This window comes from Hoplias malabaricus, chromosome 1 (genome assembly GCF_029633855.1).
Source record: "Hoplias malabaricus isolate fHopMal1 chromosome 1, fHopMal1.hap1, whole genome shotgun sequence".
NCBI lineage: Eukaryota > Metazoa > Chordata > Actinopteri > Characiformes > Erythrinidae > Hoplias > Hoplias malabaricus.
The window spans coordinates 40,480,132-40,501,705 of record NC_089800.1 but is presented as its reverse complement, the minus strand read 5'-3'; the positions used below and the strand labels follow the sequence as shown (position 1 = coordinate 40,501,705).

At 39.2% G+C, this 21,574-nt stretch overlaps 1 protein-coding gene across 1 annotated transcript in view; it reads right to left on the bottom strand.

Annotated features, from left to right (window-relative positions):
* Positions 1-1,401: 1,401 nt before the first annotated feature.
* esamb (endothelial cell adhesion molecule b) overlaps positions 1,402-21,574 on the bottom strand; it is a 49,452-nt gene continuing 29,279 nt past the window's right edge. Inside the window, exons 2-7 of the mRNA XM_066679634.1 lie at positions 11,634-11,779; positions 9,327-9,528; positions 8,079-8,234; positions 3,750-3,872; positions 3,534-3,663; positions 1,402-3,296 (exon numbers count right to left, since the gene is read on the bottom strand). Of these exons, the coding sequence (XP_066535731.1) occupies positions 2,792-3,296; positions 3,534-3,663; positions 3,750-3,872; positions 8,079-8,234; positions 9,327-9,528; positions 11,634-11,779 (1,262 nt within the window). The 3' untranslated portion in view covers positions 1,402-2,791. The remainder of the gene's footprint in view (positions 3,297-3,533; positions 3,664-3,749; positions 3,873-8,078; positions 8,235-9,326; positions 9,529-11,633; positions 11,780-21,574) is intronic.

The following is a 21,574-nucleotide window of genomic DNA, read 5'->3' as shown; positions in this document are numbered from 1 at the left end:
GTGTGGGCTGTGGACATGTATAGCAAGAAAATGGCAGGCCTCATTCTGCTCATACTACAACAGCATGGCTTAATACACACAGAGTGCATGTGTTTGACTGGCCTTGGAATCTTGAAATGTTTTATGTTGTAATGATAAAGAGAATCAAACACAATGACAAAGGCAACCACATACTCCTGAGCAGATGAAGTCTTGTATCAAACAAGAACAGAGGAAAAAAGAGTGTCATTTCCTAGACAAATTAAACACAGTGTCAAAAATCTGTGTCCCAACATTTATGGTGTGTGGTAGAAATATTTTCTCTGTACATTCTTCAGTTAAATAAATGCTCAAGTATTAACACTTCAGATCCTTGTTTTATGTTTTTATATTCTTGCCTTACTCAGATGAGATTTGTAAATCTATTTAAGTATGTTTAATAGATGACCACACAAAATGCAGAAATAGGCCAATTTTGAGTTCAATCAGTGACAAATGTATTCATGTCAGACAATAATGAGGCTAACAGTCTTCTATAGAGACACCAGGAAGTGAATCAGATCCTTTTCCTATTATTAATGTTTAACATTTTATTATAGGAGATTATACAAGAAAACTGGAGAACATATGATTGTTAGCTACTTTGTGCTAAAATGAAACAAACCCCGAATTGCATACACAACAGGACGATTGCTTATAAAAGGTACCAGTAAATTCAGTATTATTTTACCAATTCAAAAAATTACTTACCAAGACACTGCAACAAAATCCAAGAAATGAGCACAGTGTGACTGTTAACCATGTTTATCTTTAGTTTCTTACATGGAGCTTTATTTTCCTTACAGTTCCAGAGATTGGGTCCAGCTCCTGAGTGGGTGGCACTGACTAAGAGTGGACGCAGCCTTCAGCCGTTGTTTGGTTTTTGGGCAGGCAGGTGGAACCATGTTAATGTAAATAAGACCCACTAAGATCTCTGTAGGTCCTCAGATAATATCTTTTATGTATGAAGGGACAAATTAAGTACAGTAAAACAAATACAAATTTGCAGCATAAACCGAATGCCTAGACCTTTGAAGAAATCCTGCATATTTATGTTGAAATTCAAGTATATTAGTGGTTAGTCTGTATCTCACTGTTGCAGCTTTACATCAGATGTATCTCAAGGTCACTCTTCACAGCCCAATGATGGGGTGGGTTGTGGTGGTGGATGGGGGGTTACCTGTTCTAAAGCATTTCATTTCATGGTCAGAGCTTTCCTATGGACATCATACACACTTTGTGTGCAACTGAACGCCTGTGTCAGTAATGGGTGCATCCTAAAGTAGATTGTTTCACTTATCAGAAGATCCATATGAACATTTATTTGTGATGTAAATAAAATCAATTAAAACAGAAAAACTGGTAAATATAATTGTAGCATTTATTGAACAAGAAGTGTAATCATCTGTTTCTGAAATGAACACAGATTTGGGCACTCCTTTCTTTTCATAACAGCACTTAAACATTTCTCTCATCTCTTTGCTCCCACCTTGTGGACAAACAGGGAATAAAGGCTTGAGGGTTAAAAAAAATCAATTTCAGATCAGAAATGCCTAAATGCGTCTGCCTGAAACAAGACTAAGAAACCAAATGCTGTGACTTACTCATTTACTGAACTCCACTACAACATTCACTTGTATGGCAAGAGAAAATTTCAAACCCAAACAATCTGCACAAAACAAAACGGAAGCATTGACCATGAGACAAAGAGGAAGATCTCTTTAAAGCCTAGGTAAACTTGAAAAGCTACATGATCAACAGCCACTTTCAAAAGAACACATTTTTGGTTCAGCAAAATCCAATGACCAAAACCTTGGGAATGTTGATTTAACATTCGGGGGAGAATAAAAAAAAAGGAGCTTCAGTGAATAATCAAGTCCCCCTAAATATACTCTATAAAAATAACTTCTATCAATTTACTACTTTTTCTGAAGAAAATGAATGTTCAGACTGCAAAATCTGTCCAAGGTGGATTCAGGAAACAGCCAAATGTAGAAACTCCTGAGCAAAATGGAGGCACAAGGTAACATTTAAAGTTACAGAGCACACTGAACACAGTACTGACTAATTCAGTCAAATCACTCAAACAAAACCTGTAATCCAGTAAATCATCGTCTTCGGTACCCATTAACATATCAATACAAGGGAGGACATTCTGCTATCCTTTTCCTGAAGAGGAATTTATGTAAATGCTGATGAAACAGAATTGGCAAAACTGAATTCTCAATCATTTCTTCAGGAGAAAAAAAAAAAAAAAAAAAACGACTTAATTGAGAGAATAAAAAACAAAAATATAATTCAACATGTTTATTCAGGCATCGTGGCCTGCTGATTACACAAACTGTATATAAAAAAACCACCCATACAGTTTACTTTTTAAAATAAACTGCTACATTTTTATATATTCTTTATATCCCAAATACAAAAAGTAATCCTTTAACCTACACCCAATTAAATCAATGAGTGTGTTTAATGCAGTTTCACTCACACTACAGGAGGAGCCGGTTTAATAACTACACAAATTAGAGAGGGAAAAAAAATGCAACGTATTTTATAAAACAACCTGCTACATAACACTTCCTTCTTTTTAAATCTTGAGTATAAAAAAAATCTTAAGCTATAAGTAATGCTTTTTTCAACAGTCTGTTTGATGCAAGAAAGTTCCAAACTCTTTTCCCCTCGCAGTTCATCTCACTGACGTCACTTGCAAAATCAATGAGCATCAATGAGTGTATATTCTGCGGTTGAGTCCCTCTGTCCGAGGACTGAGAAGCTACACCAGTGAGCCAGCCTGGTTGTGGCTGGGCACAAGGGGGATGGCTGTTGGGCGGGTCAACGTGGTGGAGTTGACAGGTGTGGTGTTGGTGGTGGTGGTGGTTGTAGTAGAACGAGGGGCCTGAGGTTGAGCTCCTTCAGTCCGGTGTGTGGAGCTGCTGTCGGAGCTGGGGGGCCTGTTGTGTGGCTGAGCTTGGTGGCGGTAGTGCTGGTGGTGGAGGGTTTGGCTGGGTGTTCTGCTGCCATTGTACCCAGGGAGCCCGTGCAGGGGGTTGGTTTCTCCCGGATGCAGACTGTATGCGGTTGTGCTGCCAGATGCTGTGAGGACGGAGGCTGTGTCACAGGCTCCAGGTGGGTACCGGTAATGGTTGTTAGGGGTGTGTTGTGAGTCCCGTGGTGGAGGGCTAGTGGCTATGGAGGACAGAGTTCCATTCTTTGAGATTATGTCCGAACCTGTGGTGCTCTTGGCCCAGGAGACCCTCTTTGGAGCCTGAGCGTCCTCCCTGAAATAGACATCAATCAGCAATAAGCAGCAAATTTCAAACATACACATAATTAAAAATTGCCATTCAGTGACATCCTGGTTACAAAACAACCTGTCAATGTATGCTGTGGAAACAAAACTTCTCTAATATCTTATGAAATATCGATTTTTGAAACATTAAAAAAAAAAAGTGTTAGAAATGTGTTTATTTAAAATAAAGTATCCAATTTTTTTTCTGAAAAAAAAATTGGCTCACTTGATATCATTGGCCATTTCTTCCTCTGTGTCACGGTTCCTCCTAAGGACAAAAATCAGGAAAAGAACAAGGGCCACCAGTCCCACCACCGACCCCACTGTGGCTCCAGCTATAAGCCAGGCATTATTGGCTGCAATAAAATACACATAAAATAAATTCACTTTAGTTACAGAAGAGCACACAAGACACTGCTACCTGCCTGCAAGTGGTACTCACGGGTGGAGACCTCCAAGTTGATGTGGCAACTATCACTCCCAGCTGTGTTGCTGGCCCTGCAGACGTACTTTCCTGACATGTTTTTAGTCAGGTTACTCAACCTGAGGGTCCCCTGCCTCTCATCTGAAAGCAAGACCAAACACAATGGTCTACATTTTTTAATAGTAACATTAATAAGTATAAAACATGTATTGACAGTTTGATGTGACTCTGGAGTCCTGTAGAGTCTGACAAATTAAAAGAACTGAAAAAATATGAATGTTGGTCCATTCAAGTCAAGAGTCCTTTTGAAATTTCCTCCATTCAAAATAAATATATTGAAACACCTTTAGGAACTAGAGGGAACAGGACACCATACACAATACATTCCAGCCACGTTATTAAGCATATGTTTACCAGATTATAGCAGCATTTGTCTAAGATGAAAAGACATGTATGAAAACTATAAATATGAAGTACAATAGCAGTTTAGTTGTTTTTACTGGGAAAAGAGGGATTAATCTGAGATGTCACTTATTTGCCATCTGCTGCCATCACTGACTGGTAATTAACTCTGGAAACTCTACCACCATCAGCCACTTCATAACAGTTTCAACTGGGCCTGGATCATGACCCTAGCTTCAACCTTGCAGGTTCACCAACTAAAAATTCATTCATTCATTTATTATCTGTAACCACTTATCCAGTTCAGGGGCGTGGTGCCAACTAAAATGTTTTAAAAAATTAAAACTCAGTTCACAGGCAAACTTTAGCTCACAATGTTGGCCAGAATCCTCGTTTTAGAGACTTCACTGAATCTGTTGCAAAAATCACCTCACACAATGGTGTTGCAGTAGTCTCTAGAGAGAGCTTTTGTTGAAACCACCCTACAACATCTTTAACCTTCTTAATGGTATCTTAATGGTGGAGGGAAAATAGGTAAAACAACAATCTGAGTGAATAGTTCCCTGAATATTTTTAATAACCTTTTGATATATTCCAAAATAAGGAGATAAATTGGTAAAAACATGAGGTGTCATGATTGGGTATAAATGGAGCATTCACCAAAAGATCAGTCTGAGCTCATTAGGTCATGGCTCATTATTTTGTGCCAAAAGTTTAGTAAAAACAGTTCTCAATGAAAGATTACAAAGAATATGTCTTTCACCATCTACTAGGGATTAATAGGATCTTCAAGGAATATTTGAATATTTGACTGTGTATGTCTGAAGAAAAAAGGAAAACATGTCTTTAGGGCTGTGCCACATCGTATTGTTCATGATAATATTGTGATAATAGTGATATTCTGACTTTATTTAATGAGATCATGCAGTAACACATCATATGGATATATATATTGGTAAGATACTTTTGTTTAAAAACTAAGCAAATGTTTACAGATTTCTTTTGTATCTTCTTCTGAATGTTTGAAAATCTTATATTTGTAGTAAAATAAAACTAACACATTAATTTACAATTTAAACAAATTACAATTGAATGCAATTTATATTAGTATATCATATATTTTGATGCAATAGTGTGTTCTTGAAATTAAAGTATTTTTCAGTGTTTTGTCATATCGCCAAGTATATTGCTATTACCATAATACCCTGAAATATTGTGATATTTTAGGGCCATATCACCCACTTCTATATGTCTTTAATCTCTAGCATATATCTCAGCAGCTGTACGATTGACGTACAGCTCACAATGTGTGTGTTGACTAGCATTTATATTTTTTTATGGAATTTAAGTCATAAAGATCATACTGGGTTTCATAATGCTTTAAATATTGTGCTCTTAAATGGATTTATAAGTAAAACATTCACAAATGTTGCCCCTTGAACAACTTCAGTGTAATTAGCCACTTTTTCCTCAGTAGCTAAATCATTTTTTAACCGAGTAGCTAGGTTGTTGCTAAGCTACTTTTAATCATGAGTAGCCTGGTAAGCTACAGTTTCATAGTAGTTTCCCCAAATCTAATCATTTTAGCAGGACACTGCCAGACCTGATTCTGCATGTGTTGAAATGTGGCATCTTTGTGCCTCATCGTCCTGCCTGGCAACCACAGAATGCTGAGCAGATTAAGTCTTTCATTAAACATGTACGGGAAAAAAATTCCACTTGCAAACCTTCAGCAACTGGTATCCTCAGTTCTCAATTAAATGTGTAAGTAAATCTGTGGTAAATGTTCCTCCATCCCAATCTTTCTGGAGTGTTATAGGCATTTTGAAAATGTTTACTTGTATTTCTGTCAGTTAAATAAAGGTTCAAGAAAATAAACAAATCACATTTTTGTTTTTACTGCATTTTGCATAGTGTCCAAGCTATTCCAGAAAAGTAGTTTGTAGAAGGAAATGCAATAACACGACCAACCATGACAACTGACAGTATGACTGACAACTGAAAAATGCTGGAGCTATAAATCAAGTAGGAGAAAATGCCTGGCTACTAGAAGGGTTTTAAACCTTTAATATTGTGTTAAGAATTTACTAGGAAATCTAACAAATCCTTCTAATTTGACAGTAAAGCAAAAATCTAAAGGGTTTTCCTCTAGGCTATATGCAGGAGAGAAAGTGGGTGGGGTCTGAGAGGAGGGCCAGAATCCTTACCCAGATAGCCCAGAACAAGCACAGGCTGAGGACACGACCTCCACTCTGGTAGAGCAGTGGAGAAAAACAGTGATGAGAGCTTGGGTGAATGCACATACACATGTGAATGACAGAACAAGAGAGAAATGTAGAGGGGAAAAAAAGCTGAAAAGAAAAGGGAGAGGATGAGAGTAAGAGTACATATACAGAAAGAGAAAGGGCAGATGGAGAGATGCGAAAGGGAACACAGACAGTTTGCATTACTCATTAGAAGGATATTGAAAGTGAGTGTGTATGTCAGCTCCTTTTTCCTTCAGACTCCAGTTCAAGAGGACCAGAGTTTAATATGAGACCCACGTGCCTGGGATCAGGGGGGAAATTTTGCCACATGGTTGATAAGCATAAGCCAGCTTTTGTGAACAGCTGGCATCGGCGTTTATTTTTTACCAAAGACTTGTGCTGATTATAAGCTGACATGTAAACAAACAAACAAAAAAAAACTTCACCAATATAAAGGCAGAAAGCCCTTAAGATAAAATACACACATTTACTCTTTTGGTGACATGTGGATAATGGCTGGGAATAGGACATAATTTGGATGAGCTCAGAGGTCAAATACAGAGAACATCTTAATCCTGGGCACAAGGAAAAATAAATTAATAAATAAATAAATAAAATAAATAAACAGGAAACACACACCATTCTCCTTGCAGTTTCAACTCCCCAAACAAAAACTCATGTTACCAAGCACAGAGCTCAGATTCAGGTAGTGCTGGGCGATATGAGCGCAAATCAATATCACGATTAATTTAACATTTTACCATGATTACGATTAATGACCTATAATTTTGTTTTTTTATTTTTGACCCTCATAGTTCAGTGACGAGGCTTGTACTGTAAATATGCTCCAGTATTAAATATTGGATATCTTTTCTAATGTTGCTGGGAGCTTGTTCCTCTCATTTTTTCTCAGCATTTTTACATCTGACTTCTTTTTGTTCGATGTCGTCTTAATTATAGTCAAACACAGCACGTCCAAACCACAGACGCTGTGTTTTTCTTTGGTACTAGCAGCTCAAGTCGCTTGGTCTGCCTTGCAGTTTAGGTTGCTTCCATGTGGGAGATAGGGGCAGAATCAAAGGGACAGTACATGAACACACAGTGGGGACATAACAGAATAAAAACAATCGATGTTTGTAGATTTCGATTAATTTTTTGACTAATTGCCCAGCCCTAGATTCAGGTTTTTAAAAAATCGTTTTCTTCAGTCAAGAAAAAAAAAGGAAAGAGTGTATGACAAACTACAGAATCAATCAGAAACAGAGAAATGAATGTTCAGAATCTCTCCAATCTCAGAAAATTAATGAGTAACCATGGGGAGTGTGTTTCTGTCACAAAGTGTCTGTTGCCAGCAACATTGTTTCTATTCTCCTGCATGAAATGGAGGTGAAAAGAACAGTCTTGTTTGGATTTAGCTCAATCTCCTCCAGCAGCTACAGAGATATGTTGAAGTAGTGAATCTCATTATAACTTGTGCAAATGTTTCTCCATGTTAAATCCTTGATTGCAACAGTGGTTCTACATTTAGTTCTGATATTTGGAGGTACTCGATTATTTTAAATGAGCATACTGAAATGAAAATGTTTATGGACAATGTGAATATGCTGGAGTATATGTTAAAATAATATATGTGGAGAGAGAGAGACAGGCGGTAAAGGTTATAGAGTGGTAGACAGAGAGAGAAATGTAGTAAACACACTCTGCATTGGAGAGAAGAAAACCTCTGAGAGAGGAGCAGCTTTGGTCCATTTGTACTGTGGGATGGGTTTGCCGTGGCTGGACTGGCAGCTGAGTGTCACATTCCCCCTCAGCACAGGATCCCCGGTCATGGAGCACACTGGGGTGGAGGGAGGAACTGAAAAGATGACAAAACACAGTTCAATTTCAGCAGTGTCCAGAGAGCTCATCATATAGCTGAGCTGCAAATTAGAGTGATATTTAACAGGACAGTAATAATCCACACCACCCCTATCAGCATCAAGAATAGGGATTAGCACAATTAGATATTCTAAATAATTAGAATTGTACTATTGTACTATTAGCAAAAAAATACCAAATCCTACCTAGTGTTCCTTTAAGCAAAGATAGTAAAACCCTGGCAGCACTGCGCTTTCACCTCAACCCGAAGCAAGTTGGCATGTTGAGATTTCATAATAGAAATGCTGATTAATCAATGAATGCTACAAAACTATTAAACAAATTTGACTGATATGCCCATCCCTAATTAAGAAGAGCAACATTTATAAACTAGTCTGAACAAGACCACTAACAATTCATACTGATCATGTTGACTGATGTATTATAAAACTGTCCAAAATTAAACAGACTTCAGTAGTTTTATTTTAAATGTTATCAAGGGTAAAATAATTCTGGAAATTTAGTGATCGTCTAACAAATATCATGAGTGATATTTTAATAGTGTGTTATTTGTCCAGGTGCAACATATCCACCTTTTCTGGCTTGAAGCTCAAATGTTGCCAGTTATTGCTGGTTAGTTGTGGTTGTGATGTATTTGGTTGTTTTTGATTAAGCTTCAAGACAACTGAACTGAACCTTAAACAGTATAAACTTTAATATATATTATAATCTTTAAATAATACAAATATAAAACACAAAAATACAAATTACTTATTGGCAACCTTAACTTAAAATACCACATGGACAAATGAAAATACATAGTCTAATTTAATCTAACACAAACAACATAAATATCTATGGATCTGTGGCCATACAAACATTTCCATATTGAAAAATACATCATTTATATTATGTGAAAATATTAACAGGATTTGCACAGATACAGTCAAATCTGTGGAACCTTAAAACAAACCAATTTAACTGTCCAATTTCTTTATAGGATAAACTGTATTATAAACATGCAACGTTCAAATGAATACTAATCTAGTATCCCATTTTGTGGCTGAGATTAGACTCCCACTGAACCTACCCTTCACATTGAGCTTCAGCTCCCCAGACAACCCTGGAGCTCCAGGGATGATGACGTTGCAGAGGTAGCGTCCTGAGTCTGACTCCTGTGTGTTGTTGATGTAGATGGACAGATTGGTGGAGGGCATGGATATGGCAAACCCGACACGCTTCCTAAACTCAGGACTTCCCATCCCAATCTGGCCTGAGGTGTAGGAGATGATCTGTTCCACCACATCACAATCACAACATCATCAGCAATTAACCACTGTACAGCATTTCAACGTCTATGTCCCAAATATTTAACTGACGGATATTTACTAACTCTCAACCAAATCCCGAGCTATCATGCAGTGTTTGTTGAAGAGTAAAACAACTAGCATTTAATTACCATGTACAAACAATACTCTGAAGGTATTAGCTCAAAATAGATGATCCACAAATGATGGATGAATGCAGTCTCTTATGGTAAAAGACATCCTGTTTCATGGATAAGCAGACTTAATGATAATCTCCAGATGCATGTAGGGTACAGATGGTGTAGTTAGTGTTTCAGGCTCATTTATGCTTTATTTGAAATAATCTTCATAGCAATGTGTGTTGTGAAGTGATTCTCTTAGGCTCCCCCAGGCTTACCAGTCTCTTAATAGATAATCTTGGTGGGCTGTTGGGGCATGTGAAGCTCCAAGTAAAGAACCTTAGGGTTACCTTTGCTCCTGACCTCAGGTTTGATAAACAAATGAACTCAGTTGGTAAAGGGACCTTCTAAAAACAGAGATCAGCCACCAAGATTAAGGCATTTCTATCTCACTTTTATTACATCTCGCTTAGACTACAGCCACAGCTTGTATTTGGGTGTCAGTAAGTCCTCAATAACTGCAAAAGCTCGTCGTCTTATGGGCACGAAAAAACTGGACCACATTACCCCTATTCTGGCATCTTTATATTGGCTTCCTCTACACGTCAAATTAACTGCTGCTCATTGTCCCACGGTCTCAGCTGAAACTCAAAGATGATAGGTCCTTTAATGTTGTGGCACCAAGACTGTGGAACAGTCTACCTCTGGACATTAGGTTGGCACCCGCTGTTGATGCTTTTAAGTCTGGGCTAAAAACCTATTTTTATCGACTTGCTTTTGGCTCAGTAAACTGATTATTGTTGTACTCTTTGATTTTTTTGTACATTAGACACAATTATTAAATCTACGATTATGTTTCCTAATTAAAGGTATGAATATGTACCCTTGATGACAATCACCACTGGGATAGCAAAAGGTACCACCAAAGTGACAATTTTTCTAACAGCATAGGGCTAAACTGTGCTTTATATATAGATACTTACTAAATAATTTCTCACTTACAATGACAAATTCTTTTATGAAACAAAAGAGTACAAACGCATTTGGGGTGTGGGGAGGTGGAACAAAATACTGAACATTAACCTAGACTCTGGATGGATCCAGTAGCTTTGTAAGATCAATCAGAAACAGCAAAATATGATCAATTTCTTGCCCAATTATCCAACTCATCACTTATATAGTATTGGCAGCACCAACAAAACATCTCTGTTATCCACGTTCTGTGTAATGTGTGAGAGAACAAAGTGTGCTCAATTTGCTCTCCACTGCAAAAACCTTCTAGTGCCTATCATATCTGTGCTGCTAAATGACATGCCACTTAACCAGGGATGGTTTGACCAATAATCCCAAAGCCAAATATTTGGTTCCTGAACTTTGTTACTTAGCTTTTTTTTAAAGCTGTGTAAAAAGCTGCATGATAATATATTTCTAGCAAGTCATGAAATTGTATATCCTGCTAGCTATCATTAAATTGTCTATGCTTAGAACTGTGTGAAGCAAATTTAGCAATTTAAACAAAAACATTTTTGATTCCGACACCATGACACACTGACATCTAAAAACACGTCAGACAAATGAATGTCACAATTTAAATTCATTTTAAACAGCATCAATACCAAAGACTGATTTAGTCTGTTTTTTTTGTTGCTTTGTTTGTTTGTTTGTTTCCATTTTTTATGTCCACATTCATAGACATTTTGTAATAATGTCAGAAACTTACACTTCATTGCAAAATTACAGACTGATTTTGGGTAGGAAGAAAAAAAAAAAAAAAAAAAAAAAAAAAAAAAAAAAAATGATCATATGATTTTTTTTTTACTTGGCTGAACCATCAAAAGCAATGCAGTGATGAAACTGCGGTGCAATAAACTGCAACATATTTGAATCTCAGTGTTAGTAGCAGAGGCATTACTGAATGCTAAACACGTGAAGGGCTCAGTACACGTTTACATGAACACGCCTGCCACTCACCTGTTTGGAGTCATTGGCCATGAAGTTCCAAATGACTGTGTTCTTCTCAATGAGAGACGTGGGCGTATACCAAGCCTCCAAAACCACCATTTGGCCCTTGATCACTTCCATGTCTTTCCTTGGCATCTCCACTCTCTGCAAATCACCTGCAATTGAAAGAGTCAGAGTGTGGTTTAGGTGCTGCTTGTGAAAAAAGCATGTGATTCTTCACAAACCTACGCCTTTGTACAGTTGATAGGAAGGTGCAAATATATAAAATAATTGTTTCAGGTCAAAAATATCAAAACCCAGAAGCTTGAATATAAATCAGAGAACAATACCAAATAAATTAAATTCATTTATAACGTACAGAGCACGAGTGATTAAATATGAAGTCACTGCAGCAGAGCTTTTTATGATAAGTTAAATTCACCATCCATTTCAAGTGCTGCCTCATGTCACCAGGAAATGAAAAAGGACAAAACTGACAAGTACCCCGCTGTGGATTCTACATGTCATTTCTCAGAGTAAAACATCCAAGTTCAGTAAAATGTATAATTTATACTGATGTGCCAAAATCCAAACTTGCCTCTTGTAAATGATACATTTCCTTTTACTTAGTTTCACAGTAGTAAGAGCAGAAAGTGAAATCATTAGGAAGTACCAAGAAATAAACCAATAATCTTAATTGTGCAGCTGCTTTAGAACAAGAGAGCAAACAAATGTAAAAACCGATGAAACTGCTTCATGCCAACCAGAAACTTGCAAGAAACAAAGCAGAGTGAAAAAAGTATGGCAAAACTCACTTACAGGGCATGTAGTCTCCTGTGCTGGTCAGCTGAAGATGGATCAACTGATCCCAGCAGCCATTATTTTCCGGCACAGCCAGCTTGGCGGTGAGTCCACAAAGACAGGCAGTGACAAGTCCCTTTACTCTTGGAATTGAACTGAATTCAGCAGAGAACATTAGCACAGTGCAGTCAGAGCTGGTAACCTGCTTTAAGCTTAAAGTTGCGCTGACTCTGCTTTCTTTTTGCCCACGAACGCCTCTGACCCCACACTGTCTCTCTCTTTTTTTCCCTTTTTTTCATTTCGGCCATGAATCTGGTATGTCCATCCCTCTAATCCCTAAACAATCCCCCAGCTCAATCTTTCAAGCCATTCTCGAGCCTCACGTGAATCAAGTACATTGGACTTAAAGATGATGTAACACATGCTCCCTTTGATGACCATCACTATCCATTCACATTCTCCATGAAGGGAAAGGTTTAGATGTCTCTTATAAAATGATACAGATCCAAATAGCACCAACCAATCTGCTGGTGGGAATTGTATATCAATGCAGTTGGACAGTTCCTCTTGTAAGACATTAGCAATATGCTGGTGCCAGGTATTGATGTTTTTATCAAAGGTACATATGCTCTCACTGGAGTTCTCTGCAGTGAACCAGAGTAAGAGAGTGACTCTCAGATATTCCTGACTACAATTCCTGTTATGGCACAGAATATTCAAACATTTTACACATTCTCTATTTATTTAAGCCATGATACTCCTAAACAAATTGCTTTATCTGCCTCCTTAGGCTGGGATTTGTTTTGCTCCTATGTCTTAATCGTAATCTAAGGCCACAATTTTGCCCTGCATCTGATCTTTGCGCAGGGGTGGTTTGGGGGGAGAAAGTAGGGCATGCGTTGGTGTAGCTTGCAGCTGTGGGACTGTGTTGCCTGGAGCTGTTCAGAGCGCTGCAGGCCAGCATGGCTTCTTGCCGAGGTTTGATCTTGTCTCTTGACTCTACGTCCAGGTTTATCTCTCCACAGCATCACTGTGTCATTGCAGCACTTTATTAAATCAAGGAAAATCTTCCCTAATCCCTGGCCCTAGCTCCATCTGTGCCGCTGCTGGCAGCCGTGAAGAGGAGTAGGAAGGTGTAGTGTGTGTCACGGACGCCCCTGTCCGGTCAAAGTTGCCAAGTGGCACATGGGTGGAATCAAGGCATCTGGCACAATAATGGACTTTAGCACACACATCGTGCCAAACTGTTGTCGCTACCAGAAGTATGACCGGACAATTTTGACTGCTGAGAAAAGAAAGTGCAACTCTTCCGCATTTTATTCTGCCCCTAAAGTATTCAAATCAACTGCAGACAGCACTAAAATTGATTGGTCAAATATGTAAATTAAATGCTGAAGTGTTGATGATGTTTATTAGCAATACACACACAAATCAGTCTTAAAGATGTCATTTGCTGCAGTTACAGCTGGCCACCTAGTGAGGGCAGCAGCATATCAACCAATGATCATAACCAAGAGTCATGAAGGTGTTGTAGAATAGTTCTTATAAATCTAGCAATGTTCTTATAAATCTAGTAATGTTATAGAAGTATGTTCTTCGATGATCAGAAGTCCCACAATGTCCACTACAAATCATGTAAGGTTTTGGTGCAGGATCATTCTCATCGCTGCAGGCACACTGCACTGCACAGGTGGTGGTGGTGTGTTAGTGTGTATTGTGCCACAGCAGTTATGCTGGATTTCTTTTAAACCCCTCAGTGTCACTGCTGGACTGAGAGTAGTCCACCTGTGTCCACTGATGAAGGACTAGAGGACGACCATCACAAATCATGCAGCAAAATATGAGTTACAGAAGGTGGACCAATTAGGAAGGTTTGTGTCTAAGGGTGGACAGTGATTGTACACAATGTGTAAAAACTGCTGTGTCTAATCCACTCATACAAGGGCAACACAGGCAACAAACCATCACTATTGTCAGTGTCACAGCAGCCCTGAGATTTATCCAGCACCAAAATCATACCTGCACTGTGGTGGCCCTTCATGAGATCTGACCATTGAAGAACAGGTTGAAAGAGGGCAAACAAATTATGAAAAGTAACAGATAACGGTCTGTAATTTCAGAACTACAAGGTCCTCCTGTGTCGTCAGTGGAATTGAGAGAATGGCCAGTGCATGTAGAATCACAAAGGCGGTGATAGTATTATGACCGATAGGTGTATCTAATGCTTCCTTAATCCAATGCAGGAAAATAAAGTGAGACTTTTTGGAAAAGGCTTTTGGGAGAACAGAGCTGTTACTTGTTGGCTTTAAGTTGTGAAAAGTGGAGTTACAGTGATGGTTGACAGATTTGATACTGTATTTAGTGGTGAAGACTTTTGTAAATTTCTTTTAAATAGGTTTCTTGACTTTTTTTGTAAATCTGAAAAATAGTAGCTTGTAAATGCAAATTGTTAATGACTTAATTTTTACTGTTAATTTTCATTTACAGTCAAAACTACAGTATCCTCTGTACAGTAGTGTATCTTTGGCAATCATTCAGATCTAAGCTGTTTTTTTTGCCTAACAGATAGGATTTTGTCTATTTTTGGCTTGGTGTATTCTAAAAGAGTAAACTTGGAGAAGCAGTGTGTTGATAAGCTAAGGTCAAACACTGTCCATGTGTCTCACACTTGGAAAGGTGTCTCTTGTCAGCACAAATTTGGCATGCAATATTTTACCATCTAAGGAAGGGCAATTCTATAATTATCCTATGTAAACATCTAAAAGAAATATTACCTGAATATCATACTCTAAATGTTATTCAATATAGAAAAAACAGATGAAAGATCTGAACATATTTTGCTAACATATAAACACATGCATTCCAGTCACCCCAGTCATTCCCTGTAAACTGGACTACACGGGTTTTCGGCCATGAGATTTGGGGGGAGGGGAATCTGCAATCAGAACAAACCTTACAATATTGTTCAACTGAATAATGTGAAAATATTTCTAGCCATTATAAACAGTTTATAATAATTATAAAATCCTACACTTCTTCCAGGATAGCTACCTAATAATATAGTACGCTAATGTACTTTCCCCTAAACTCGCCACATATATATCAATGTTATTTCAAATTGGTTCTGATTGGAATCTCCTTCCCAGGTGATTGAGGGAACCAAGTGGCTTTTACCAAATGTCTGGATGAAAGCCCAGAGAAGAAAAAGAAAACCTTGAGACCTGAGCATCAACAGGAGTCCACTCTCATTAACTAGAGACCCACTGTCTTCTTAAATAATCTCCTTGCTCGCTTCTCTTCAGCTCACAAGGGTCTTGGAGATAAAGCCTCAGTGCAGACAATCGGCCTTGCTTTGAGCCAGGCCTCAAAATAACTGCTAATCTCGAGTGAGCGAAAGCAGCAGCCGCACATCAGAAAGCACTTTACAGAAGAGGGCCGTCAGGGGCCTGCTGGGCATGACCGACAACTCCCTACCTCATTTCAGACTCAATGGCCTCCATTGTTGGGAGAACGCTGGGTTTAATTATTGCAGGGCTTTCCGCCGCACGTCTCTCCGCACTCGGGAAGTGATAGAGCTGAAGAACAAGTGGGGCCACAGAGGGAACGTGGCCAGGGCTGGTGAGGGAACGTAGCCCGGTCAGAGCAAGGCTACCGATCCATGTCATGACTGGTTTGTTTCTGGACAATAGTGTTTATGGGTTAATCTACTGTTTTCCACAAATAGTGCTGCAATAATAAAGATTTGGAGTAGGCTCCTTTAAATTGGATTAGATTAGCTTAATCTCCACAGCTATTTTAAGCAATTTTGAGTGTTCTATCTCATCACCGTACCACTACATCTCCTCTTAGGTTTTGATGGTGTTTAGATTGATTCTTTATGCATTAATGCACATGGGACTGTCACCTTCATCTCTCACTTTCTCTCTTCCTTGCACTGTGGCTGCAGGTGCAGGCATGAGCCCAGAGGAAGATGCACACACAAACACTAATAAAAACAACATGATAAAATGCAGTAAAGTGTATGAACATAGTGTTCCATCACATATTTCAGAGAATGGAAAAATATTACACCAGAGAATCACCTGAAATCAATGTGCCCTCAGCACTATTGATCCCTACCTCCATCAACCACCCTCTCAGAGGCTGCACAAGGATGGATGCTCCACCTAAATGTTAATAAAGCATGCCGTCAATAGTTAGTGATAAATTGCTGACAAATGAAGGAAATACATTTAGAAAAGGGAAAAAAAAAACCTTTGAAGAACTTTACAACTGCCTGGTTTTTAACAACCCCAACTGCAGGAAGATCATCTTCATACTCATATGGCTCACTTGTCTTGACTATGCATAAGTGCTCCATTTTGATTTGTGTGGTATTTCGAGGGGAGGGAGTGCCATAAATCCACAGGAGGATGCCTGCAGGAGACAGGGTATCAATCATGTGGAATATGACAGCTCTGTGAGGCTCTCCATCTCTGCCAAGCAAGTCTTAGGGAGGGAAATGATATGGTTTTCACAAAGTCACTCTCTCTATTGCCCCTGGCATATGGACACAATCTCCTCCTACAAAATCTGTGCAGGAAATATTAATCCATGCAACAGGCAGATGGTCTGAGCTTGAATTATGTATAGCGATTTTCCTGGAGAAGAAAGAGAGGCCATGCTTTCCCATATGGAAAAAGAAGTTTGCGTTTCTTCCTTACTGCTGATAAGAGTGATGGAATAAGTCCATCCATCTTCTCCATATGAGCTGAGATTTGTGCTCCAACAGCAGAACTGTGAAGTCATTTATACAAGTGCAAACAGTCCTGTATGAAAAAGGGAGGCTTGTAGAATCCAATCGGGAGGAAATCGGAATGTTTGTGTAGCCTTAAGCTTTCCAGATAAGAAGAGATGTACCTTAACTACTCTCCTTGAGGGAGGTGATGGCTAAATTAAGCTGGGGATAGACAAAAGGCAGAAAAATTTCTCTCAAGGACACATGACTAAAGTGAACTTCTATATTGCTGCTTTCCAATGACAAACATTTTTCTCCATTTTTAGTTTAATTCATCATTTGAACATGTCTGTCCTTCACAATGTGTGAAAATTTTATGATGAACGGTTCCAATGAAAATGCTCCAAATTGAATTTGAAAGTTGAGAAGGTTTTTTTCCATTCTCTTGTAAATCCTTAGAAGAAGAAGAAACACATTTATTGAGAGAAATTGCTTCCATGCATTTGACCCATCCGTGGCAGTGAACACCCAAACACACACTAGTGAGCAATTTTTCACACACACACACAAGGGGCAGTGAAAACACACACAACCAGAGCAGGGTTTGCCAACCCCCTCGGCGCTTGGGGAGCAATTTGAGGGTTAGGTGCCTTGCTCAAGGGCACTTCTGCCGTGAATTCATTTTCTCTTGCCAGTCCCGGGAATTGAACCGACACCTCCAGCCTCAAGCTCGCTCCTCTAACGTCAAGGCCACAGCTGCTCCCTCTTAGGTCAGTTATAGCAGCACTAGGTAAAATATGATGAATTCAAATTTTTAATATTACAGCTTCAAAATCATTGAGATGCTTTGCTCTCCTGTAATAGGGAGAACACAGCCTCTGTCATTGCTACACCACACTCAGCAGTGCAGAAACTGCACTATGTATCTTTTGGACTAGTATAGGAAAACACTATCTTTCCCCACTGTCCCTTGATTTCAGGACAGTGCTGTAAAGGTGACTCACACTCTGCAACTGTAGGGGGAGCCCAGGAGCAAAAATACCAAATAGTGGTCCTTTAAATGTAAGCGTTATATTGACTAAATATTTGTGAATAGTGCCTCAGGTCATGACGACATAAAATAAAAAAATCATTCCTAACTTCTCCATGAATAAAGATTATTCTTTCAGGTGTAGACTAAGATGAACCTGGTGAGAGGGGAAAGCTGCCCCAATGGTGCTTAGAAACACCTGCTATCTATGAAACGTCTTGGAGTGACACTTTCCGACGCACCTTAATGTGTTAAATGCTTATATTGCATGGCATGCGAGAAGGACAAGTGAAAGACTCAGACTAATTGCTCAAATTACTTAACTACTTAATTAACCTAATTAGGTAGCTGCGCAAGCACTCCTCCTCCGCTATCTGGATTATTGTTCAGGTACTTTGTCATGTGCACTTAAAAAGACCTACAGGGTTCCAGACTGCCTAAAACAAGGTCAATATGATTCTGCTAGCAATCTGAACATCAAATGAAATGCGCTGTCCTTGCTCTCGGCTCACAGCAGATCTACTGCTGAATTCAAATTGCCTCATTTTCAGAAAGGAAATCTGTCCCACAAAGAGTTCCCTTGGCTTATGTCTCCACCTCTTATTGGTGGTAAAATACACAACTCAACAAAAAAGATACAACTGCTGTAGTACTCCTTAGTTTCTGTAGGTTACTGTTTCAATGTTAAACCAATTGTTGTAGTGTCGCAGTCACACAGCTCCAGGGGCCTGGAGGTTGTGGGTTCAAGTCCCGCTCCGGGTGAGGTCTGTGAGGAGTTTGTGTTCTCCCCGTGTCCGTGTGGGTTTCCTCTGGGTGCTTTTGTTTCTTCCCACAGTCCAAAAACACATGTTGGTAGGTGGACTGGCGACTCAAAGTTGTCCATAGGTTAGTGTGTGGATGTCGCCCTGGTGCCCCCTCCAGTGTTTTTCAGCCTTGCACCAAGTGATTCCGGGTAGGCTCTGGACACACCGTGACCCTGAACTGTATAAACAGTTACAGACAATGAATGAATGTTATGCTGTGTATACTCTAGGAGATGTATCATAAAAAAATGAACAGTCTACCTCATGGCTGAGTATTTCCATGACAGTCACAAACTCAGACAGCTTCAGGTTTTCTTACCTCATAAACCAAGGAACCAATCATGTCAAAGTCAAAAGGACTTTGACGCAGGTGAGTGGTGGAAGTGAAGATAGAGCCGGGGATTTTTGCACATTCACAAATTAACACATATTGAATCCATAGATCCACATGTCCTCTTAAACTGTCAGTGCAATGTCTGTGTTCATCCCAAAATATCAAAACATCATATTTGGGAATAACGTATTAGAAAGGGAAAAATACAGACACATTAGTAGCACATATGCATCGCATTTGCTCAGAAGGACATCTAACAGCTTGTCAACTGTACATTATTAGGAGGAGAAGCTGAAAATAAAACCAGCTGGCTTTTACTGCTGCCACCGGAGAATGGCTGAATCCTAAATGTCTCCCTACACCTTTTGTAGTGCACACTGTAGGTCATAAAATAAAGGTTTATTCACTCAAGCAGTGCGTTGTATGTCGAATTACAACAATGTTTATAATCAGCTATAAAGCTTCACATCTTCCAAACTAGTGAACTGTCTGTGTGTAATATTTATTTATTTAAATCTGTGAAGTGCACTATTTAGGTAGTTTGGCAGTATTTGGGATGCAGCTCCCCTCCATTGTATTGTTGCACTGCCAGCGCTGGCTGAGGTGACAGCACTAAGTGCATGTATACAGGTAAAAAGATGCATGGAATCCAATCTGACTGTTCACATTTATGTTGGATGCCAACGAATTGGATGTGTCTCCGATATAGGACCACATATGACAGTGACTCAAATCTGATTTGACATGTTCACAGCCATGAAAATATCAGATTTGGGTCACATTAAGGTAAAAAAATAAATAAATAATAAATTCAGAGTCAGTCTGGTAATGGCTGCATAAATATAGGTATTCTGACCTAGACTGACTTAAGTGTTACAATTTTCCTTTAGATCGAATGACATATTTGTTTACATTTTTGCAATGGTATCCATGTGAGAACAGATCAGGTAAGTCTGCACGTTCGTAAGTTAGCACGTTCGCCTCCCAGCGCTGGGATCTTGGGTTCAAGTCCCATCTGGGTGGAGTTTCCATGTTCTCCCCGTGTCTGCGTGGGTTTCCTCCGGGGACTCCGGTTTCCTCCCACAGTCCAAAAACATGGAGTGTAGATGAATTGGCTTCTGTCTAATAACTGTCCTGGTGTATGAGTGTGAGCCCAGATATAGATTGGCACTCTGTCCTGGGTGAAACCCTAGTGCCCGATGCAGTCCTGCAGGTGGACGGTCGTTCCTGGTCGAGAGTACGCTGTGCGCGTTTGGCTGCCGCTTCTCACCAGTGTGTGTGTGGATTGAGTGTTCTGAGCAGTGTGGGTTGTAAAGCGTCCTTGGGTGTCTAGAAAGGCGCTATATAAGTGTAAAGATACATACATACATACATTAAAATCCTGTCTACACTATCAGGAAAAAAAAGGCAAGATAGAGGTACATTTGTGGTCACTAAATGTACAACAGTGCTATTAAAGTCCAGTTGTGTTCCCCAAAGGTACATTACATTCTCTTCTCCAAAAAGAGGAGTGAATATCTGTAAGATTTCATTATAAGACTGTGTGATATAAAACAACATAATATAAATCTTGGAGATGTAATGGAGCGAATGAAATCAAACAATTTTAAAATCTACAATTAATATAGAATAAGGTACTACTGTGTTCCCAAATTAAAGAAAACAGTCATAAAAGATGTCCACAAGGGTAAAGAAAGGACAAGTGGCCTCATGTAGAGATGGACTTTACTGGCCAGCCACCAAAAATACCTAGCCCCCTCTTATCCTCTCATAACACTCAACCACTCTAAGACCTGCTCTAGGCTGTGCTATCTGGAGCAGATTGAGAAAAAAAAATGTTCTGGCCTCAGAGTGGCCCAAGCATTTCCTCTCCAGACCCTCCGGCCATCTTAGGCTTTAGGGTAAATATTTAGAAGTCAGCAGTGGGAGTGCAAGGACAGTCTTTTCATCTCTGGGCTCTGTCATTTTCAGCAGGGACATATGTGTGTGTGTGGTTGTGTGTGTGTGTGTGTGTGTGAGAGAGAGAGAGAGCTGCTATGGCAACCTAGCAGTGGATATCATTGGGAACTCCTAAGTTTAGCTGGGAGGTTAACTAGGACGGGATGTGTATTCAGTGTACATAAGTTCAACGTATTTCCAGAGCCAGGGAGGATCACTTGCTGTGACAAAACTAATTTATACAAAAAATACAAGTCACAAATGTAGCTATTCATTAATGTACTTTTATAAAACACATGATGAAGTTAATAAGACCATCAAATGTGGATAACATGTAAGGAGTCATTT